This window comes from Staurois parvus, unplaced genomic scaffold, assembly GCF_062004578.1.
Source record: "Staurois parvus isolate SC_StPar_1 unplaced genomic scaffold, SC_StPar_1.0 ptg000166l, whole genome shotgun sequence".
NCBI classification, from domain to species: Eukaryota; Metazoa; Chordata; class Amphibia; order Anura; family Ranidae; genus Staurois; species Staurois parvus.
The window spans coordinates 3,094,718-3,119,991 of NW_028317962.1; the positions used below are offsets into that span (position 1 = coordinate 3,094,718).

At 44.2% G+C, this 25,274-nt stretch overlaps 1 protein-coding gene across 1 annotated transcript in view; it reads right to left on the reverse strand.

Annotated features, from left to right (window-relative positions):
* BRINP2 (BMP/retinoic acid inducible neural specific 2) overlaps positions 1–25,274 on the reverse strand; it is a 395,372-nt gene that overhangs the window by 321,185 nt on the left and 48,913 nt on the right. Inside the window, exon 2 of the mRNA XM_089676328.1 lies at positions 20,250–20,545. Within this exon, the coding sequence (XP_089532454.1) occupies positions 20,250–20,494 (245 nt within the window). The 5' untranslated portion in view covers positions 20,495–20,545. The remainder of the gene's footprint in view (positions 1–20,249; positions 20,546–25,274) is intronic.

Here is a 25,274-nt window from a genome sequence, read left to right on the forward strand (position 1 = left end):
GTTACATGTGTGGAAGTAACTAAAGACCTCATGGGAGATTTCCTTCCTGTCCCTCCTCCGTCACTAAGTTACCCCTAGAGAGATGATAAAGCCCTATAGACACAAAGGTGGAAAGAATATAACGCACCAGCCCTCCCCGAGTTCTCCATGGCACCGGGGTACTATGACAACAGGTGTGGCAGAATGGATGGTACCAGATGCTAAGCGGGCCCATTGCTCAGCTGGCACCATATGAGTTTTACTAGCTGCTCCAATAAGACCGTACCTGCCATAAAGCTTATGGAGCAGAAAAACAGCACATTGTCTGCCTGTTTATTGCTGGAATTAGATTTTGGGCAAATAGTCTGCACTGGCATGAGAAAGCCAGTTTGTTTGGTGTTCTACTCCAAGACTCCTAGTTCTGCTTGCTTAGAAATTTGGCGGTTGCAAACCTGTGTGCAGCGTTCTGTGACATAGACAGATCTGTGACCCCCATCCGAGCGGGGCTCTTGGGCTGTGCGCACATCTATACCGTCCCTTGACGCTTTAAGTCGTAGCACTTATCTGTACGCAGTGGCATGTGACAGCTCAGTGATGGATAACACTCAGTTTCACATTGAGAGACGTCTTCCTGCGTTCACTGATCTATAATAATGCGCTCACTGTGTACTGGTCTAGACTGTGAGCTCCCTTTGTGCTGTGATCTGATTATCAGATCCCTCTGTGTACAGCTCGCTGGGTTTACTCATTTACAGCTATAGGCTCGCTGTGGGCAGCGTGATGTTACTTCGCTGTGAATATTCAGACTAAAAGATTAGGGTTTTTTTGGGGGTTTTTTGGCTCTCGTGTCATTATCTGCTGCTTTATTTGCCGATGTATCAGTTCCTCTGGTACTGTAATCTGTATTGAAATGTGAATAGAATCTACCCACTCAGCGATCGCAATTTGTGACAAAAAAGATTATATGGCAGTGGATGTATACATCACTACATGAGTGCTTAGAGGTGGACATGTATCTGGGCAACATGTGAAAAATCAAAGATCCGGGGGAGGGGGGGGGGGGGGGAGGGGGTCAGCACCCTTTTTTGAAAAAAAAAAAACCCCAAAATTATCAAGCCCCCAATAAAATAGCAGTGTCCTCTGCCCCCCTTCACATCACCCCTCCATTGTAGAGTCCTGTGCCCCCTCCCCCCATAAGAGTGTCCTCTGCCCCCCTTCACATCACCCCCCCCCCATTGTAGTGTCCTGCACCCCCCCCATAGCAACGTTCTCTGCCCCCCCTTCACATCACCCATGCATTGTAGTATCCTGAACCCCCCCCCCCACACACACACATAGCAGCATCCTCTGTCCCCCTTCACATCACCCCTCCATTGTAGTGTCCTGAAACCCCCCCCACATAGCAGCATCCTCTGCCCCCCTTCACATCACCCCTCCATTGTGGTGTCCTGACCCCCCCTCACATAGTAGCATCCTCTGCCCCCTTCACATCACCCCTCCATTGTAGTGTCCTGAACCCCCCCCCCTTCCCACATAGCAGCATCCTCTGCCCCCTTCACATCACCCCTCCATTGTAGTGTCCTGAAACCCCCCCCCCCCCCACATTGCAGCATCCTCTGCCGCCCTTCACATCACCCCTCCATTGTGGTGTCCTGTGGCCACCCTCCCCCCATAGCAGCATCCTCTGCCCCTCTTCCCATCACCCCTCCATTATAGTGTTCTCTGCTCCATCCCCCATAGCAGTCTACTCTGCCCCCCTTAACATCACCCCTCCATTGTGGTGTCCTGTGGCCACCCTCCCCCAATAGCAGCATTTTCTGCCCCCCTTCACATCATCTCTCCATTGTAGTGTCCTCTTCCCCTCCCCCAATAGCAACATCCTCTGCCTCTTCACATCACCCCACATTGCAGTGTCCTGCACCTCCCCATAGCATCATCCTCTGCCCCCCTCACATCACCCCTCCATTGTAGTATCTTCTGCCCCCCTTCACATCATCCCTCCCCCATTGTAGTGTCCTATACCCCTCCATAGCAGTGTCCTCTGCCCATCTTCACATCACCCCCCCCCCTATTGTAGCGTCCTGTACCCCTCCAAAACAGTGTCCTCTGCCCCTTCACATCAGCCCTCCACCATTGTAGTATCCTGTACTCCTCGCCCCTCCCCCATAGCAGTGTCCTCTGCCCCTTCACATCATCCCTCCCTCAATGTAGTGTCCTCTGCCCCCCCACCCCCAGTAGTGTCCTGTGCCCCTGCAAAGCAGCATCCTCTGCACAAATGCACTACCTTACAAAGGTGTACTGGAGAGCGGGAGGCAGCACACTACTGGATAGAGGGTGCAAGGGGGAGATGCCAGAGTTAACTTTTCACATAAACAAGCTGGTGGTTGGTTGCTAGGACTGCCTGTTATCCTAGCAACCAATCACCTGCTGGTTAACTTGAAAGGTTATCTGAGTCCGCTCCCGCTCCCGCTCCAACCCTCCATGCAGCACTGTGCTGCCTCTGATCTGCAGGGAAAATGAGAGTGGTGGAGGTTAGGGGGAGACACCGGCAAAGCAGGACCGTGTCTGCGATCTACCTATCGACAGCCTACAGCTTGGATCTTCAGATTGTCCTACACATGCACAGTGTGGTGTAGATTGCCCTACAGATGCACAGTGTGGTGCAGATTGTTCAACACACACACAGTGTGGTGCAGATTGCCCATCCCATGCACACTGTGGTGCAGATTGCCCGACACATGCACAGTGTGGTGCAGATTGTTCGACACATGCACAGTGTGGTGCAGATTGCCCATCCCATGCACAGTGTGGTGCAGATTGCCCGACACATGCACAGTGTGGTGCAGATTGCCCATCCCATGCACAGTGTGGTGCAGATTGCCCATCCCATGCACAGTGTGGTGCAGATTGTTCGACACATGCACAGTGTGGTGCAGATTGCCCATCCCATGCACAGTGTGGTGCAGATTGCCCGACACATGCACAGTGTGGTGCAGATTGCCCATCCCATGCACAGTGTGGTGCAGATTGCCCGAAACATGCACAGTGTGGTGGAGATTGCCCATCCCATGCACAGTGTGGTGCAGATTACCCGACACATGCACAGTGTGGTGCAGATTGCCCGACACATGCACAGTGTGGTGCAGATTGCCCGACATGTGCACAGTGTGGTGCAGATTGCCCGACACGTGCACAGTGTGGTGCAGATTGCCCGACACGTGCACAGTGTGGTGCAGATTGCCCGAAACATGCACAGTGTGGTGCAGATTCCCCGACAGATGCACAGTGTGGTGGAGATTGCCCGAAACATGCACAGAGTGGTGGAGATTGCGCATCCCATGCACAGTGTGGTGCAGATTGCCCGACACATGCACAGTGTGGTGCAGATTGCCCGAAACATGCACAGTGTGGTGGAGATTGCCCGACACATGCACAGTGTGGTGCAGATTGCCCGATACATGCACAGTGTGGTGGAGATTGCCCGACACATGCACAGTGTGGTGCAGATTGCCCGATACATGCACAGTGTGGTGGAGATTGCCCAACACATGCACATGTGAGGTGCAGATTGCCCCAAACCCTCCTAGAATTTGTGACATGGGTACCCAGGAGACTCAGGGCAGTAGGGGATATGGCATTCTTGTTTAGGCCAAAAAGGCTGAAGAGTGATACCTCACACAAATTAAAAAGGGGTATGTAAAAAAAAGAAAAGAAAAAAGGGAAAACATTATTAAGGTAGAAATTGTTCAATAGGGTAAAGATCTGCTTTAAGTGGCCCCCACTTTGAGTGATCTGGTCATAAAATCACGCATCACTGATCTCAGTGCCACTTAGACAAACAGTGCAGGGCAGCACAATGGCAGAGTATTGAATATGCATAATTTTCCACCATAAAGACTTCCTCAGACAAGTGCTTAGAGGGCATTAAGTCATTTGTTCATGTGGGGCTCCAGGCAGAACCTCAGCTAACTGCTTGAGAAATCCTAGATGTTCCCCTTGCAGAGCTGCCTGCTAAGCCAGTTTTCATAGTTTTTCCCTGCATTGCATTCTCCTCAAGAAACCACGTGGGACAATTGTGTATGCATTTCTCTATGTGTTCGGAACTTTACAACTGAACACTTTGTATTCAGTTATCTCTATCCTCATCTAGTATGCACTGATCTACATCACCTTCATACTGCGACTTCTGCGTCTACGTACATGGATCAGTTCTGTGTATGTACAGTTTGTAAGACCTTTCTGTGGTTAATGAGCCGCTTTGACCCCAGCCCAGGAACTCAGTATAAATATGCAAAGGGTTAATGTCATCTTAAAAGGCCACTAATGCTGTATGAGTGGCGGTAACTTGGGAGCAGGAGCTTTCCAGGAATCAGACGTTGTTGTTGTTAGACAATCTAGCTTTGAATCCGCAAACGTGGATACATTTTTTGTGGATCTAGCGAACATAATATCTTATACTTGGAATATTTACTGCTTCTTAGCAAGAACATCTTTGAGTCCACATTATTAGATTGTTTAGTGGACAATAATAGATAGGTAATGTTAAAATATTATTAATAAATGTATACAGATCTATACAAGTATAAATGTGTCCATGCTCACAAGGCATTGAATATCACCTGATCGGTGCAAAATGATCTCTATTATCTATAGGTGCACTGATCTGTGACTATCATCTCCCTGTGTGTACTGATCTATGACTATCACCTATGTGCACTGATCTGTGACTATTACCTCCCTGTGTGCACTGATCTATGACTATCACCTATGTGCACTGATCTGTGACTATCACCTCTATGTGTGCACTGATCTGTGACTATCACCTCCCTGTGTGCACTGATCTGTGATTATCACCTCTATGTGTGCACTGATCTGTGACTATCATCTCCCTGTGTGCACTGATCTGTGACTATCATCTCCCTGTGTGCACTGATCTGTGACTATCACCTCCCTGTGTGCACTGATCTGTGACTATGACCTCCCTGTGTTCACTGATCTGTGACTATGACCTCCCTGTGTGCACTGATCTGTGACTATCACCTCCTTGTGTGCACTGATCTGTGACTATCACTTCTGTGTGTGCACTGATCTGTGACTATCACTTCCGTGTGTGCACTGATCTGTGACTATCACCTCCTTGTGTGCACTGATCTGTGACTATCACTTCTGTGTGTGCACTGATCTGTGACTATCACCTCCCTGTGTGCACTGATCTGTGACTATCACCTCCCTGTGTGCACTGATCTGTGACTATCACTTCCATGTGTGCACTGATTTGTGACTATCACCTCCCTGTGTGCACTGATCTGTGACTATCACTTCCATGTGTGCACTGATTTGTGACTATCACCTCCCTGTGTGCACTGATCTGTGACTATTACCTCCCTGTGTGCACTGATCTGTGGCTAATAATTCACTGTTTGCACTGATCTGTGCCTAATAATTCACTGTTTGCACGGATCTGTGACTATCATTTCCATGTGTGCATTGATCTGTGACTATCACTTCTGTGTGTGCATTGGTCTGTGACTATCACCTCTATATGTTCACTGATCTGTGACTATCACCTCTATGTGTGCACTGATCTGTGACTATCACCTCCTTGTGTGCACTGATCTGTGACTATCACTTCTGTGTGTGCACTGATCTGTGACTATCACCTCCCTGTGTGCACTGATCTGTGACTATCACTTCCATGTGTGCACTGATTTGTGACTATCACCTCCCTGTGTGCACTGATTTGTGACTATCACCTCCCTGTGTGCACTGATCTGTGACTATCACCTCCCTGTGTGCACTGATCTGTGGCTAATAATTCACTGTTTGCACTGATCTGTGCCTAATAATTCACTGTTTGCACGGATCTGTGACTATCATTTCCATGTGTGCATTGATCTGTGACTATCACTTCTGTGTGTGCATTGGTCTGTGACTATCACCTCTATATGTTCACTGATCTGTGACTATCACCTCTATGTGTGCACTGATCTGTGACTATCACCTCCCTGTGTGCACTGATCTGTGACTATCACCTCTATGTGTGCACTGATCTGTGACTATCACCTCCCTGTGTGCACTGATCTGTGACTATCACCTCTATGTGTGCACTGATCTGTGACTATCACCTCTATGTGTGCACTGATCTGTGACTATCACCTCCTTGTGTGCACTGATCTGTGACTATCACTTCTGTGTGTGCACTGATCTGTGACTATCACCTCCCTGTGTGCACTGATCTGTGACTATCACTTCCATGTGTGCACTGATTTGTGACTATCACCTCCCTGTGTGCACTGATTTGTGACTATCACCTCCCTGTGTGCACTGATCTGTGACTATCACCTCCCTGTGTGCACTGATCTGTGGCTAATAATTCACTGTTTGCACTGATCTGTGCCTAATAATTCACTGTTTGCACGGATCTGTGACTATCATTTCCATGTGTGCATTGATCTGTGACTATCACTTCTGTGTGTGCATTGGTCTGTGACTATCACCTCTATATGTTCACTGATCTGTGACTATCACCTCTATGTGTGCACTGATCTGTGACTATCACCTCCCTGTGTGCACTGATCTGTGATTATCACCTCCCTGTGTGCACTGATCTGTGGCTATCACCTCTATGTGTGCACTGATCTGTGACTATCACCTCTATGTGTGCACTGATCTGTGACTATCACCTCTATGTGTGCACTGATCTGTGATTATCACCTCCCTGTGTGCACTGATCTGTGACTATGACCTCCCTGTGTGCACTGATCTGTGACTATCACCTCCTTGTGTGCACTGATCTGTGATTATCACCTCCCTGTGTGCACTGATCTGTGACTATCACCTCTATGTGTGCACTGATCTGTGACTATCACCTCCCTGTGTGCACTGATCTGTGACTATCACCTCCCTGTGTGCACTGATCTGTGACTATCACCTCTTTGTGTGCACTGATCTGTGACTATCACCTCCTTGTGTGCACTGATCTGTGACTATCACCTCCCTGTGTGCACTGATCTGTGACTATCACCTCTATGTGTGCACTGATCTGTGACTATCACCTCCCTGTGTGCACTGATCTGTGACTATCACCTCCCTGGGTGCACTGATCTGTGACTATCACCTCCCTGTGTGCACTGATCTGTGACTATCACCTCTATGTGTGCACTGATCTGTGATTATCACCTCTATGTGTGCACTGATCTGTGACTATCACCTCTATGTGTGCACTGATCTGTGATTATCACCTCTATGTGTGCACTGATCTGTGACTGTCACCTCCCTGTGTGCACTGATCCATGACTATTGCCTTTATGTGTTCACTGATCTGTGATGATCAGCTCCTTATGTACATTAACATTTGATCCCCATGCGATGTGTGTACTGAGCTGTCACAGAGCTTGTGTTGCTCAGTTAATTGCAGATCCTGTCCCTGTCACTGCTGGTTTTATAATTTCAGTCTTTCATTGTGCACTGCTGCACGGCCCTTTCCCCCCGTCTCTGCAGCTGCAAATCCTCCATGTGTACCATTCTATAAATACCCGATTCTTGTGCACACTGCTTCACTTTCATGCAATCCGTAAACTTGCTGATCAGAATGCAGTGCATGGCTCACGGTTCTATCCTAGCAGATTTCTGACAGGTCTCTGTGAGTGTTGCTTGAGACTCCAGCTTCCTGGGTGACTGGCTTTGCTTGCTAACGCTGCAATATACACTGACACCTGTACTGCAGAATGATGGTCAGTGTGGATCTGACTATTCAACGCAGTTCATGCAATGTATATGTAAGGTTCAGGGTCAGCAGTGGCAGTCTGTGCACACGCTTCATCCACATTGGTGTACAACCCCATCCCTTCTCTCCATAATTTACATTCTTTACTCTCTTACCTACCATCCTTCTGTCTTTCTGAAATCTGCCTCTTCTTCCTTTCCTGCCCTTTGCAGCAGATGTCCCCCTATTTACAGTGCTGCATTGTAATGCAAGGCCTTATTTATTATATGGGTGTACCGATCCATACACCTGTGGCCATATTTATCTAGGGCCATCTTAATCCGCGTGGGTGTTGCGTTCAGCCCTGTGCAGGCAGCCTGTTCAAATCAATGAGACGGACCAAGCCAGGGGTGGACTGACCATTTGGAAACTCAGGCACTGCCCGAGGGCCCGGGGTCAGTAAGGGGCCCCATGAGATGCCCCTGGTACCTTTTTCATAGGCTTTTTTGAGTTTGGGCAAGGACACAGGGGCCCCATGACCCCCTATTGCCCGGGGGCCCCATGAGTTGTCAGTCCGCTCCTGGACCAAGCGCATTCTTGTGAGTACATCCGCACAGGTCCAATTCAAGGATCAGAACACATGTTCTGACAGTGTCATGATCCTTACATCGGACCCACACTGATGTACACTCAAGAATGCGCTTGGAGATTGACGCAGGTCCGTACAGCTATCTGCCAGTCATTGATTTGAACAGGTTAGCTGCATAGAGCATCCCTTCACAGAGGTATATGGATCGGTTTGCTTGGGTGAATGAGGCCTAAAACATGCATATAATCCATATAATTAAAACAGCGTCTGTTCTCTCCTCAGTGCTGCAGTGCAGTGTGCTTTGAGAAATATGGCATGTCCATTTTTTTCTGCATTTTAGGAAGTTGGAAAGCCCATTGAAGTCAAAAGCAATGCATACACTATATTGCCAAAAGTATTGGGACACCTGCCTTTACATGCACAAGAACTTTAATGGCATCCCAGTCTCAGTCTATAGGGTTCAATATTGAGTTGGCCCATTCTTTACAGCTATGACAGCTTCAACTCTTCTGGAAAGGCTGTCTACAAGGTTTAGGAGGGTGTCTATGGGAATGTTTGACCATTCTTCCAGAAGCGCATTTGTGAGGTCAGGCACTGATGTCGGATGAGAAGGCCTGGCTCACAGTCTCCGCTCTAATTCATCCCAAAGGTGTTCTATCAGGTTAAGGTCAGGACTCTGTACAGGCCAGTCAAGTTCCTCCACCCTAAACTCACTCATCCATGTCTTTATGGACCTTGTTTTGTGCACTGGTGCGCAGTCATGTTGGAACAGGAAGGGGCCATCCCCAAACTGTTCCCACAAAGTTGGGAGCTTGAAATTGTGCAAAATGTCTTGGTATGCTGACGCCTTAACAGTTCCCTTCACTGAAGCTAAGGGGCCAAGCTGAACCTCTGAAAAAAAACCCCACCCCATAATCCTCCCTCCACCAAACTTTACACTTGGCAAAATGCAGTCAGGCAAGTACCTTTCTCCTGGCAACCGCCAAACCCAGACACATCCATCGCATTGCCAGACAGAGAAGTGTGATTCGTCACTCCAGAGAACACATCTCCACTGCTCTAGAGTCTAGTGGTGGCGCACTTTACATCATTGCATCCAACACTTTGCATTGCACTTGGTGATGTAAGGCTTGGATGCAACTGCTCGGTCACAGAAACCCATTCCATGAAGCTCTCTATGCACTGTTGTTGTGCTAATCTGAAGGACACATGAAGTTTGGAGGTCTTTAGATATTGACTCTGCAAACAGTTGGCGACATCTGCGCACTGTGTGCTTCAGCATGTGCTAACCCCGCTCTGTCATTTTACGTGGCCTACCACTTCGATACTGAATTGCTGTTGTTCCCAGTTGATTCCACTTTATTATATTACCACTAACAGTTGACCATGAAATATTTAGCAGCTAGGACTTATTGCACAGGTGGCAACCTATCACTGTACCACACTTGAAGTCACTGAGCTCCTGAGAGTAACCCATTCTTTCACAAATGTTTGTAGAAGCAGTCTGCATGCCTAGGTGCTTGATTTTATATACCTGTGGCCATGGAGGTGATTGGAACACCTGAATCCAATGATTTGGAGGGGTGTCCCAATACTTTTGGCAATACAGTGTATGTAGCACCCCGCTAGTTAGCTATGGGGAGCTAGTCAGCTTTTTAGGCAGGTGCTGAATGGCAGCCTGGGATGAGTCAGCCAAGTTACTCTGGGTCAGGGCTGAGGGCTCTACAGGTCAGTTCATTGAACCTCTCCCTGATCTAGAAGCTTCAGAAGTTTCTAGAAGGTAGTGGGGTGGGGTGAGGAGGGGCTAAGCTGCATACTTAAGGGATCTTGGCCAATACCCAAGCAGGAGGCTTGGTATGGAGTCAGGAATGCCCTTAAATATTAGAGAGACTGGTCAGCAGGAGGAGTAATGTCAGGTGGAAGATGAAATGAAGGCTGGAGTGTGGAGCCTAAAAGGGGCCCAAAGAGGGGCCTACCTGCAAGCAGGTGCTGGAAAGAGGATCTGTTAGCCTCACTATCCCCTGAGAGAGGATTGCCTGTGGAGAAGGGAAGGAGCCAGCCCAGCATAAGGCCCGAAGGCAGCCACCAACCCATCAAACTCACAGAGGACTGAATGAGTAATCCTACACCCCCTGAGCAAGTTAAGGGGAAAGGGCAGTCAGGTGGAGAACCCAACTAGCTTTTCATCCAGGGATGCTGTGCTAAATTAGCAGTTTCTGGGTCCCCTTGTCCATGGATTTCTTCAGGCAGCTGGGTGAACAGGAGGATTCATCTGGGGTCTAAGGTGGTAAACCAGGAGGGCTGGAGAGGGATTGTTTGTCTATAGACTTGTACATAGTTGCTAAGGAGTTTGTCCTCATGTTCACAGTTCCTTGGGTATCCCATACATCCCTTGACCCACTGCAAGTTCAACACCCCTTAATAAAACATCATAAACAAGTTCAAGGATTGTTTAATATCTCCAGTGGGCAAGTAAGGAAGCAAATGCGTGTTGTCTGGCTGTGAAGGACTTATAGTGGGACCCAAAATTCAGCAAGTGTTAAGTGCTACACATGCAACATGCATTTTTATGTATTGCAAACAGGTAATAACATGCCTGGGTCAATGGATGCTACCTCTTTCTACTCCAATTTCTAAAATCAAAAACATATTGAAAATGTGCCTCAATGCACATGTTAATGCATGATGATGCATGGCAATGCACCTACGTAACACTAACGCACATGAATAGATCCAAATGGGCTCTTAAAGTGGAACTGTAATAATACATTTTTAAAAATTGCGAATAAGCAGAATATTTTAATGTAGATAAGACATATGTATGTCTCTTCTGCATTAAAGCTTCTAACCTGTCTGTCCCCACTGTACACAGAGCAATGCTTGCACACTTTTGGCATCTGGCCAAGATCAGTTAACTCCCAATGATGTGCAGGAGTGATGTCATCTCGGCCTGGCCACTGTTTGGTACCCAGAGGAGGTTCATCTGAAGATGTCAGCAGCTAATAAAGGAGCTCCAGGACACCACAGTGCTGGAGTGGAGGTGAGTTTAGTTCCACTTTAAAGTGAACTTTGATCATGGTGGGCAAAGCAGTAGGTTTACTTTAAGGCCTCATGCACACTCTATGTTTTTGATGCTGCTCTTAGGGGTGTCTGGCATTTTTTTTTCCGTCTGCCTCTAAATGTCCCTGCATGTTAGCCCATGTGTCCATGCACACATAGGCATTTAGAGGAATTTAGAGGCAGGGGCATTTAAAGGCAGAAAGAAAAACTCACTGCCAGTGCATCCAGGAGCAGCAGTTTTTTGGCAGAAAAAACTCTTGAAGCCTGTAAATGCAACTAAGCGCTAGGCCTGTTTAGCGCTTGAGTGTTAATTAATTTCAATGGGCAGAATGAATTATTATTCAGGCCAATGAAACGAATTAACACCCAAATGCTTGACACGCCTAAACGAGTTACACACGTTTATGAGTGTCAAGCGTTTTCTGCCAAAACACCACTGTTAGGGGGAAAGGCATCTAGAAAGGATAGCAAAAGCATCCAGTGAGCATGAGGCCTAAAATGTATGTAAAACCAAAACTTCTCTTCTTAATTTTCGTAGGGAATGGTTAAGACCCCACCAGGGGAAATCCCTCTTTGTACCCATTCACACCCAATTGCATTGTCCCGCCATGAATGTGCTGCTGTACATAGAGACAGGCCCGGATTTGGACATAAAAAAAAATAGGCCCGGTCCACTGCACTGTAATGAAAAGAGACACTGTGATATAAAGGGGATTGCACTGTAAAGGTGCACTGTATTGATTACAGTGCCCCTTTACAGTGCAGTTACCGTTATAAAATAGTGCCCCTTTAGACTGCAGTGCCCCTGAAAATCATAGTCCCCTATCACAGTGGCCCTTGCAGTCATGCCCCCCCCCCCACCTTTTCTCTCTAACCACAGTTCCCCCTATAAACTGAGCAAAGAGATGGCCCAATTCAGCAAAGAGACATCCCAATCCAGCAAAAGAGACATCCCCATAGAGCAAAGGGACAGCCCAGTCCAGCAAAGATACATCCCCATGTAGCAAAGAGACAGCCATATCCGGCAAAGAGACATCCCCTTCCAGCAAAGAGACATCTTCATTTACTAGCAAAAAAGACAGCCCAATACAGCAAAGAGACATCTCCATCCAGCAAAGACACAGCCCAATCCAGTAAAGTGACAACCCAGTCCAGCAAATATATATCCCCATATAGCAAAGAGACAGCCCAATCCAGCAAAGAGACAGCACAATCCAGCAAAGAGATATCCCCATCTAGTAAAGAGACAGCCCAAACCAGCAAAGAGACATCCCCATCCAGCAAAGAAACATCCCAGTTCAGAAAAGAGACAGCCTAGCCCAGCAAAGAGGCATCCCATCCAACAAAGAGACATCTCATCCAGCAAAGAGACATCCCAATCCAGCAAAGAGACATCCCAATCCAACAATGAGACATCCCAATCCAGCAAAGAGAAATTCTGTCCAGCAAAGAGACATCCCATCCAGCAAAGAGACATCTCAATCCAGCAAAGAGACATCTCAATCCAACAAAGAGACATCGTCCAGCAAAGAGACAGCCCAATCCACCGCCGCTACACAGCGGGACTTTTGGCTGTCACAGTGTGCCTGTCGGTGAAGAAGAGAGGCCACTGTTGTCCCTTCAGTGCTGTTGTATCTGCAGGGGCTGGCCTGGGAGGTGTTTATCCTCTGCAGGTGCTTCCTGTTTGCAGCTGTAGCCATCTCTGCTGCCCCTCCTGTTGGCCCTGCTTTAGGCATAGCCGCATATCGGGAGGTGAGCAGCGGCCTGTGTTAACCCTGTCCAGACCGCATTCACCGCTTACCTCCCACTGTGAAGCCCAGTCATCAACAGGCTGCTCTTCTTAGGCCATGCGACCCCCTCCACCAGGCAAATGCTCTCTGTGCCCTATGGCCAGTCCTGCATAGAGACGTGTTGCATTGTGCATTACAACATACTGTATTACAAACTGTACTGTAAGGTGTGAACAAGCCCTTAGACAGCTGTCATCAAAATAAATGCCCTTAATAAAAGATCCCCCCCCCACCTTCTTCTTTTGTAAAACCTCTAACATCTTGGATTTCCCATCACTTTTTCTGCAGAGGAAGTGGTCATCAGAACAAATAGGGGCGAATGTCCCCAACGGGAAAAAAAAAAGATAGACATAGCAACCTGACAGAGGTTGTAACCCTCCTCTCCACTTAAACATTTTTTTTAGAAAATGGCTTTATATACACTTCTGGTCCCACCAGCAGCACCTATATATAATCCAACGCTCCCCTACTGCTGCATTTGACTGCTAGGAATAAAGGGAAGAAGCCCTGTGTTCAGGGCCTTCAGCAGGGAAAATCAATATGTAATATTAAATGTAACCACTAGATGGAGCCCAAAATAAATGTACTGTTTTACAGAAACTAGAAACTGTTTAGCCTTGGTAAAAAAAACTCCTTCATCCTGGGAAAGGGAAGCAGGCGCATCCTTGGAGCTCAGACTCCATTTTAACTGAGGGAAAGGAACTAGCTGAAATTCTCTGCAGCAGATGTCATGGACTAAACCTACATCCACCACCGACAGCATTGCCATCCACAGTTTAATCACTTCATTGTATTTGTATATTTCATATATTGATTTTACAGTGGGGAAAATAATTGTTTGATCCCTTGCAGATTTTGCAAATTTGCCCACTTACAAAGAAATGAAGGGTCTAAAATTTTTATCATAGGTGTATTTCAAATGATAGAGACAGAATATCAACCGAAAAAAAAAAAAAAAAAAAACACTTCATACAAATGTTATAAATTGAGTTGCAGTTCAGGGAGTAAAATAAGTATTTGATCCCCAAGCAAAACATGACTTAGTACTTGGAGAAACCCTTGTTGGCAAGCACAGAGGTAACACGTTTCTTGTAGTTGGTTACCAGGTTTGCACACATCTCAGGAGGGATTTTGGTCCACTTTTCTTTACAGATCTTCTCTAAATCCTTAAGTTTTCCTGGCTGTCGCTTAGCAACTCGAAATTTCGGCTCCATCCATACATTTTCTATAGGATTAAGGTCTTGAGACTGGCTAGGCCACACCATGACCTTATTGTGCTTCTTCTTGAGCCACTCCTTTGTTGCCTTGGCAGTATGTTTTGGGTCATTGTCATGCAGGAAGACCCATCCATGACCCATCTTCAGTGTTCTGGCTGAGGGAAGAAGGTTCTCATCTAAGATTTTACAATACATGGCTCTGTCCATTGACCCCTCAATGTGGCAAAGTTGGCCTTTACTTTTAACAGAGAAACAGCCTCAAAGCATAATGTTTTCACCTCCGTGCTTGACTGTAAAGATGGTGTTCCTAGGGTCATAGTCTATACTTTTTCTTCCTCCAAACATAGCTAGTCAAGTTAATGCCAAAAAACTAAATTTTGGTCTCGTCTGACCACAGCACTTTCTCCCAATCCTTCTCTGAATCATTTAGATGTTCATTGGCAAACTTCAGACATGGCTGTACATGTGCTGCCTTGAGGAGGGAGACATTGCGGGCACTGCAGGATTTGAATTCATGGTGGCGTATTGTGTTACCAATGGTTTGTTTTGGTGACTGTGGTCCTAGCTGCCTGGAGATCATTCACAGGCTCCTCCTGCGTAGCTCTGAGGTGATCCCTCATTTTTCTCATGATCATCCTTACCCCATGAGGCTAAATCTTGCATGGAGCTCCACACCCACAGCGATTGATGGTTATTTTGTATTTCTTCCATTTGCGAATAATCACTCCAACAGTTGTCTCCTTCTCACCAAGCTTCTTGCTGATGATCTTGTAGCCCATTCCAGCCTTGTGCAGGTCTACAATCTTGTCCTTGACGTCCTTTGGCAGCTCTTTGGTCTTGCCCATGGCGATGCCCAAGAAAAAGATTCTGTGGGCAGATGTCTTTTATATACATAACGAGTTGTTATTAGGAGCACCTTTTTAAAGTGACAGGACTAATCTGTGTACCACACGAGCACATAGCCAGTCTTTGTGAGCCAGAATTATTGTTGGTTGGTAGGGGATCAAATACTTATTTTACTCACTGAACTGCAACTCAATCTATAACATTTGTATAATGTGGTTTTTCTGGATTTTTGGTTGATATTCCGTCTCTATCAGTTAAAATACACCTCTAATAAAAATTATAGAACCTTAATTTCTTTGTAAGTGGGCAAACTTACAAAATCTGCAGGGGATCAAATAATTATTTTCTCCACTGTATGTATGTCTTATCTGTTTTTTCAATAGTTTCACCCACCATGTTTTGTTAATAAAGCTTCAAAATTACACTCAGTTTGGCTTATTGCAGAATAGGAGGCTTTAGCTGCATGTCGAGCTACACACACGGGGAAATGTGTAGCAAGGACAGAACACCATCACTAGGCTCTAATCCATGACTTTGAGTTTACACATGGCTGAGTGCTCTCTTTCCATTCCTGATGTGGCAGCATTGGGTGTCTGTGCGGCCAATCCCCAAGAAGTAGTGTTGTCACCAGGGAGAAAGGTGAAGGAGGACAGTATGCGCTGCTCTGGGGGCCTCCATTCAAGTGTAGCCATTTCTATGTCCAAAATTGTTGCAGGTTCAATGTGACTATGACCTACAAAATTCTGCTTACATTTTGATCTTCCACAGACTAGGCAGAAAGTAAGACAAGGTGCTCGGTCTCATGCTACCTCCTTTTTTTATGTAATGTGGATTAGTCTATCTGATTATATGTGATATTTCTTGATTTGGATTTACATTACAATAGCACTTTACTTATGGTTTGTGTCTCTCATATTATTTAGACCTGGCTCTACCCTTGCTTGATCTATACACTGAGGGGGTAATTTTTTAGAAAAAAGTATATTACAAAGAATTTTTCATTGATCATGTTGTGTTTTTCCACGTTGTTTTTTTTCTGTTAAAACCAGTGCAAATAAAACCTAATTCTCCAATATTGTAACCCCCAGCTCCAGCACCACCATGGTCTGGGAAGAAATCTGCATGTTTTGATTGGATTGAACTCACTGTATTGAGTAACGGACTTTTCACACTAGGACGCACTAGGACAGTATATCAGCCAGCACAATTATATTAAAGTATATGTAAACCTTGTAAACCCATTCAGTTTAAAATAGAAATGAAAGGCAAAACATTGGTGTACACATAAAACAAACATGAATACCTTTTACCCTCTTTGTAAGTGATTACATTCCCTTCTGTTCTCAACTACAGCAGGAGCTAGGGGAGGAGAAACAGCAGAGCACTGATCTTCCCAGTGAATGGCTATGCAGGGGAAGGGGCATGCCAGCACAAGTTTGATCATTGGACTTGCTCCCAGCACAGCCAAAAAACTGACCATGCTGTTCTCTCCTGCTTAGTGTGATCAGGTTTGCATTGGGTGTCATTAAAATTGAAAGTGTGTTGTGCCACCATTCAAAATGAATGACACTGCAATGCACTAACGTGTGCATTCTATGTTACAGAGTGTTCCTGTGTAAATAATCCCCCACTAAAGTAGTAGAGAATTTTTACTTTGCAAAGTAATATTCACCGAGCTTAGTGAATAAGGTGAAGTTGTGTTCACTTCAATCATTCATTAATGTTTATACAAAAATCACATTTTCTTTTCAGTTATCCTTGCATGTGAACAGGTATTCAAAATGATTCCTATTATTAAGCTGTGTGGACATTCTTTACTTTGTGTAATCAAGCTCATAACATTTATGTATATTTCATAACAAATAATTACAATTTCCTTACACTTTACTAATTACTAATAAATAGAACTTGCCTGTTGGTTTTTCCTATGACATTTTTTCTGAACAAATTAAACCTCTATGTGTTCTGATTGTACTGACAGAATGACTTTCCTTGACATTAATTGGGGAATTTTGGGGAATTCAACCCCAGTACAGCATCAGGTAGGCCACACAGGAAAGATCTGTAGATAGTGATGCTGTAAGGCTTCATGCACATGGGCACATAAGACTGTACAATGTAACTTGCAAGAGCATTGCCAGGAGAAACAGCTGAAGCCTGAAGCCGTCCATAATAATGAATGGCTGGACATTCGCTGTACATAGTTGGGTGCCGTACTTGTGTAAATGTAGATCCTTGAATGTGGCTTGTGTGCGTCCAGGAATTCACGTACGTATATCTGAGCACAGCCAGCATAAACCATTCATTATTATGAGTGTCTGAACACTGCAGCTGTGTCTCCCGGGTGTGGAAATACACCCGCAGTTATGTTATATGGCCTCGTACGCTATTGTGCAAGAGATGTTGATATGGATATACTCTGCTAGAAGTGCTGGGAGGAAACAAAATAAGTGCACTTTAAACTGTCAAAACCCAAATTGGGAAACTATAAATATATCCGTTGCAGTGGGGTGGTGCCTGCTTTGCAAGGGTTAATTGCTCATTTAGGTCTATGGAACACAGAAAAGCAGATTTACTTACCCAATCCTTCACGCCTTCATGCTGCTAGACCGGTCCCTGCAAAATATTTTCCCCTAAACTCTGCTGGCCTAAGATGCTGACATCATCAAGATCACAGCAGGGTCCATAGCCATGCACTAGACATGAGGAACAGTCTACCACTTGAGCGCAGAAGAAAACCATCTGCTAGAGGAGTGGGAATCAGGTAAGTAAAGGCGTTTCTCCTCTCCCCTCCACAAAATAAGTACTTAACCCCAGAAGTGCAGGTATAGACCCACTGCAAAGGATAGTTGTACAGTTTTCTGGACTAAGGCTTTAAAAGTGTAGCCTGCCATCTTGATTTTGACATATTCATAGTCTGTGGCTTAGAACAAACAGATAGCCATTTAAATCTGAAAAGCCAGAACTCTCATCCTACATGCTTTTTTAGGTCTGTGACCAGTTAGGATGCATGGTCAGGTTGGTACTTCCAAGGCTTGTATCTCTAACAAGTCAGCAATGTTGCTCCAATTAAATCTAAAATGTATACATATTAATTGATCTGAAATGAAAATCAGAAGGGCATGTACAGCAAAAATAATGAAAAAAAAATTGTCAGAACATTAAAGAACAAAAACAAACCAATATTCTACAGTAATTGGTAGTAGTTAGTCACATTCAACTGGAGAGTTTCTGTAGTGTTGAAGACATTTCATAGCGTGTCCAGGCTGCTTCTTTAGTTTTAACTGATGTTTCGTAACTTATCCACAATACTTCTTCAGTTCTAAGTGACGTTTCATAGTTTATCCAAAATGCTACTTTAGTTTTAACTGTTGTTTCATAGCTTACTTGAAATACTTATTCAGCTCTAACAAAATAGTTCTTCATTTCTAAATAATGTTTTGTAGCTAATCCAAAATACTTCTTCAGTTCTAACTGACATTTCTTAGCTTATCCAAAATACTTCTTCAGTTCTAACTGCCATTTTGTAGCCTATAAAAAATAGTTCTTCAGTTCTAACTGACGTTTCGTAGCTTATTCAAAATACTTCTTCAGTCCTAACTGATGTGTTGTAGCTTAACCAAAATACTTCTTCAGTTCTAACTGATAGTTTGTAGCTTATCCAAAATACTTCTTCAGTTCTAACTGACATTTCGTAGCTTATCCAAAATAGTTATTCAGTTCTGACGTTTCGCAGCTTATGCAAATACTTCTTCAGTTCTAACTGATGTTTTTTAACTATCCTAAATACTTCTTCAGTTCTAACTGATGTTTTTTAACTATCCTAAATACTTCTTCAGTTCTAACTGATGTTTTGTAGCTTATTCAAAATACTACTTTAGTTTTAACTGATGTTTCAAAGCTTACCTGAAATACTTATTCAGCTTTAACTGACAAAATTATTCTTCAGTTCTAAATAATGTTTTGTAGCTTATCCAAATTACTTCTTCAGTTCTAACTGACATTTCTTAGCTTATCCAAAATACTTCAGTGCTAACTGATATTTTATAGCTTATATAAAAAATTTCTTCAGTTCTAACTGACATTTTGTAGTTTATATAAAAAAGTTCTTCAGTTCTAACTGACGTTTCATAATTTATCCAAAGTACTTCTTCAGTTCTAACTGATGGTTGTAGCTTATCTAAAATATTTCTTCAGTTCTAACTAACAGTTTGTAGCTTACCCCAAATACTTCAATCCTAACTGACATTTCCTGGCTTATCCAAAATACTTCTTCAGTTCTAACTGATGTTTCAAAGCATATGCAAAATATTTGTTAGGTTCTAACTGATGTTTCATAGCTTATCCAAAGTAGTTCTTTAGCTCTGACGATTCTCAGCATATCCAAAATACTTCTTTAGTTCTAACTGACAGTTTGTAGCTTATCCAAAATAGTTCTTTAGTTCTAACTGATGTTTCATAACTATCCAAAATACTTCAGTTCTAACTGATGTGTCGTACCTTATCCAAAGTACTTCTTCAGTTCTAACTGACATTTTATAGCTTATATAAAAAAGTTCTTCAGTTCTAACTGACATTTTGAAGCTTATATAAGAAAAGTTCTTCAGTTCTAACTGACATTTCGTAGCTTATCCAAAATATTTCTTCAGTTCTAACTGACATTTCGTAGCTTGTCCAAAATATTTCTTCAGTTCTAACTGACATTTCGTAGCTTGTCCAAAATATTTCTTCAGTTCTAACTGACATTTCATAGTTTATTCAAAATACTTCTTCAGTTCTAACTGACGTTTCGTAACGTATCCTGAGTACTTCTTCAGTTCTAACTGATGTGTTGTAGCTTATCTAAAATTCTTCTTCAGTTCTACCAAACAGTTTGTAGCTTATCCAAAATACTTCAGTTCTAACTGACATGTATACATATATATTTATTGAAATATATTGAATATGGCCAAAATTGTAGCATTTCAAATATATGTCAATATATTTGGGAATAAGATTTAAGGTACGTCATATTTCATCATCTAGTTTTAGCACACAAAATACAGTCAATCGTGAACACTCACCTGTGCACTCGATACCTGGTGGTATACCCTTGTTGGTAACGCTCAGCAAAGTCCACATACTGCTGGGCCCGATGGAAGGGACCCCTGTTACTAAGCAACCAGTCGAGCGATGACTGCCCAGGTGACGTAGCCGAGCCATGCTGCCTAGGAATTGTGGCTGTGGCGGATGCCAAACACAGCATTACAGACAGCCAAGTCGGCACCAGCCATGCCCAATCAGAGCGGGTGTACAGGTGCCACCTCATGCTTCTCGTACGCAGCGAAATGCTTCATTCTCCCCCTCACAGCCTCTCTCCCTGGCAGGAAACAAACAAAAAGAAGAACAATGGGGTAAGCTACATGCAAACCATACTCATCATAAGTCACATGCTTTAGATGGTGAAATATACAACCTTTTTATTCATTAGTGTGTTTCAATTTTCATTTCACTTCATTGCATTTCACTTTCCAATGTAATACTGTAGCCTACCACTTTATAAAGCATTAGGAACTTAAAGTGGATCTTCACTCTCTCAATCAACATGGACTATTTTTAATCCTTATACTGTTAGGATTAGTAAATAGATAGGAAAAGATATCGTATTTACTTGTTTTAAACTTTTTGACATTTTTTCAGTTACTTCCTGGTTTCCAGGTCTAGGCAAATGATGTCATACATCCCAGGAGTCTTCAGGAGTGGAGGAGGGCCTACTAACTGCATGCCTGAGCTAAGGGCAGATGGATTCCAGGAAGAAAATGCTACATTAACCGCTTGCCCTATAGCAGAAGCACTGCTACAGGGTGGCAGGGCGGCGCAGAATCACGTATATATACGTGATTTGCATTTCCGGTGACAAAGGAGACAGGACCCCGGAAACGCATCGCGGTTTGCCCCCTATAGCCTGTCATGTTCTCCTGTCTGTCTTCCTGTTAGTGCTGTGAGTGAGAGGAAGGACGGCGCCGATTTACCATCTTGCAGCAGGTCCCTGCTTGTGCTCTGCAGCCCTATCAGTCCATGGAGATTGTGGTGAGCTGTATATTGCACCACCACTCTGACACCTGGAGCAATCTAAAGGTCTTTCAGATGTAAGTGAGAAATGGCCTTAACCCCTTCACGCCTAAGGGTAAAACAAATCTAAATGCCCAAGCACAATTCTGCACTGTTGACATGTGTTAGTAAAACCATACATATCATCACAACTACTTTGTACATCCAGGTGAATTAAACCGCGTTTTTTTTTCAGGACAAATTGGGCTTTTATTTGGTGGTCAATGGTAATGGATATCTCCTGATTTTTTTTTTATTATCAAAGGAAAACTGGCCCAAAATAGTAAAAAAAAATAATTTTTTTAATTTAGCTGTGTGTTTCTACCATAACCTAAAACCAAAGAAAACCCAAAATAAATTCCCCAGCTCTTGATGATCGCAGTGATACCATATACGTGTTTGTTATTTGTTGTTTGTACCCGTAGTACAGCCCAGAAACAATAGTGCACATTTTGTTTTTGTCTTTTTTTTTATACCTAAAACACACTGACACTAACTGACACTGATACCAATTTTTTTTAAATCCTGACCTTTAACCCTGACCTTTTGACCTTGATCCAAACACTAACCCTAGCACTGTACTAGATCAAACCTTGATCTAGGTATTTTTTCTTTATTTTATTTTTTAATATTTATTTATTTTTACAAACATTTTTTTTCTTTCTATGCCAGGAGTTAGAGAGATACAATGTATCTATCTTCTCCATTCATAGAGAGAGAAAAAAACAAGGGGGCCGGGCTGCACAGTGACTGATCACTGTGATAGCCAATCAGAGGCTATCACAGCAATCATGTGACCCAGAATTGGAAGTCCCAGGTCCCGATCATTAGAACGGGACCTGGGGCTCTCAGTGACACCACGGTCTTTGTGCTGGGAGTGGACTGTGCGGCGCGCTCCCAGCACAAAGACAGGTACGCAAATATGTGGCCCCACGGAAAAAAGCCCAGTTCTGTGAGGCTGCATATTTGCGTGACATCAGTGTCAAGGGGTTAAAGTGTTGCATACGCTAAGTTGGCGCCCTGTTCTGTTCCCTTTGTATGCTCGTGAGGGATTACCCAGATCCACTGGCTAGGAGCTGCTGGACAAAGTGTGTTTCTCTCAATCACCTTTCCAGCCATCCATCCACCTGCTTTGTGAACTCTATGGATTATTCACTGTGGACTTGAGCGCTGATTGTGCTTGTTTAACCACTTCCCGTCCGGCCCATGTACATAAACGGGCAGACGGGAGCAGTGTAGGAGCAGGTGGCCATTTATAAACGTCCTCCCGCTTCCCTGCCTGTGCGCGATCCCTGGGAGCATTCGGCACCACGATCCGGTGCCGCTGTGTTCTCCGGACACAGTGGAACATCGATCGCTGTACGGGACCTCTGTGTGAGGTCCCGATCATCTGATCACTGATTGGCCTATCAGTGATCACATGAATAGTAGTAAGCAAGATGTCACTTCTGACATCATTGCTTACTACAAGTGAAATCTGTGAATGATCACAGAGGTCACATGGTAAAAGGCTATTCACAACAGCCTTGTACCATGTGACAAGCTGTGACCAATCACAGCTCACACAGTATTTCTCAATGACTGCAAGAATGCAGCCAGAGAGAAGGAGAAATGATTGCGTTTACAGCCTTTATGGGTGTAAAAGCAATCAGTGTAAAAAATAATATATAAATCTTCATCACCCCCCCAAGTATAGTGACACTGTACTGATAGGGTGACAGTATGTTAAAAAAAGCATAAATAATAATATAAAAAATAAAATAAAAATGTTGAAAAAATGTAATTTTTGGTTAAGCTAATTTGTTTTGTTTTTTTTTACTAAAAAAGATAGCTGAATAAATTTTGGACAAGATTCATGAAGAAAGATTATTTATTTGCAAAATGTTATAAGAAAAATACTTTTTTTTTAATTTTTGAACTTTTTCATTTATATAGCAAAAAAAATAAAAATTTCAGTGGTGAATAAATACCACCAACATAAAGTTTTATCTGTCTCAAAAAAATGCTAAAAAATGCATATGAGTACAGTGTTGCATGACCGCGCAATTGTCATTCAAAGTGTGACAGTGCTGAAAGCTGAAAATTGGCCTGGACAGGAAGGGGGTAAAAGTGTCTGGACTTGAAGTGGTTAATCACAAATTGAACTGGTTATTGCTGTCAGAAGTGATTAATGCTGATAGCACAGCAATGAAGCAGCTGACAGAACTGACACTTAGTGCTCTGGATTGAGACAAGTACACACTATAGAGGGATATGTTTTGTTCATATTTCATGTCTGAGGTTTACAACCATTCTCATTTTTGTTTGAAATATTCTAGTGTATAGCCAGCTTTATTATGAAGGTTTGACAAAAATCAAGGAATATTCACCTGCCTGGATTTACCACACGCTAGCCTGCTAATTATTAGGTATTCCAATCAAACAAACATGCTTAAAATGCTGATTGCAGTGATATTGAGAGTTATAATTTACACGGGGTAAGGTTTGATATTAGCAGCTCTCTTGTTAGGGAAGTACAGCATTAAGGCATTTTATTCTTCTGCTTATATAGATAGCCAGCAAAGGTTGCAAAGGGTGAACGGTGGCAAATAAAAATAAAAGCAAAACTTGCATTTATTAAAAGGCTATGGACACTGCCCTGTACTGTCCCTAAATACATTGATATGAAAGAGATTCTAAACATGTCATACTTACCTGCTCTGTGGAATGGTTTTGCATAGAGCAGCCCTGATCCTCTTCTTTTTGGGTCCGCCGCTGGCAGTCTTGGCACCTCCCCCCTGCCGAGTGCCCCCAATAGCAAGCCTCTTGCAATGGGGGAGCTTAAGCAGGCTTGCTCTCAAGCCGCGCTCCTGTAATTGCACACACAGAGCGTGGCTCAGACCTGCCCCCCACTCTCTCCCCATTGGCTCACTAGCTGTGTTTGATAGCAGCAGGAACCAATAGGCCCGCTGCTGTTTGAGCCAATGAGGAGAGATAGACCAGGGAGAACCTCTGCTCTCATGGATCAAGATGAGGATTTAGTAAGTATAAGGGGGGCTGGGACTACCCCCAGAAGGTTTTTTACCCTAATGCATATAATGCATTAGGGTAAAAAAACCTTTTACCTTGAGAACCACTTTAAAGTCAAAAACAAAAAAGTAATATATCGCAGCCAGGGGCGGACTGACCATTTGGAAACTCGGGCACTGCCCGAGGGCCCAGGGTCAGTAGGGGGCCCCATGAGATGCCCCTGGTACCTTTTTTCATAGGCTTTTTTGAGTTTGGGCAAGGACACAGGGGCCCCATGATCCCCTATTGCCCCGGAGGCCCCATGAGTTGTCAGTCCGCCCCTGATCGCAGCTTACCAATTCAAGCTGATGACTGCAATAGTGCAAACTCTCCTTCCCCCACATGGTTCCCAGGCTCTCCCAATCTTATCCAAGACTACCTCCAGCTGCTTCTGGTTGGTGAGTGGGAAGAAACTGAGGAACTTTCCCCCGATTTCCTCTGCACTGAATGAAACCTGAAGCAACATTATTTTGCCATTTCCGGTTTTCCCATGGGGGCACTCGTTCAGCTCAAACCTTGCGTCTATTGAAACACACAGTAAGGCTCCGCCCCCCCAGCTCCCTCCTCAGGATTTCATTGACAGCAGCAGGAGCCAGTGGTTCTCACTGCTGCCTCTGAGTCCTGTGAGGAGAGAGAGAGCCCAGAGCTGCTGCTCTTGGGTACAGTGCTGGATCAAGGTCGGGATCAGGTAAGTATTTAGGGGGGAGCTAAGCATGAAAATTACATTAAGATAAAAAAACCTTTAGCCTTTACAACTACTGAAAGAAAGATGTGGCTGCTATTACCAGGTCATAGAACTTTTTTGCCACCAATAACCAAGACACTGCTCTTAAAGGGACGACTACTACTGCTGCATCTGGCAGACTTAAACCCTCCGTCCTAGAATTGACTTTAGCAATAAAAAGTAAAAAGACTAAAGTGACTGGTACCCAACTTCTACTTCTCCCAAT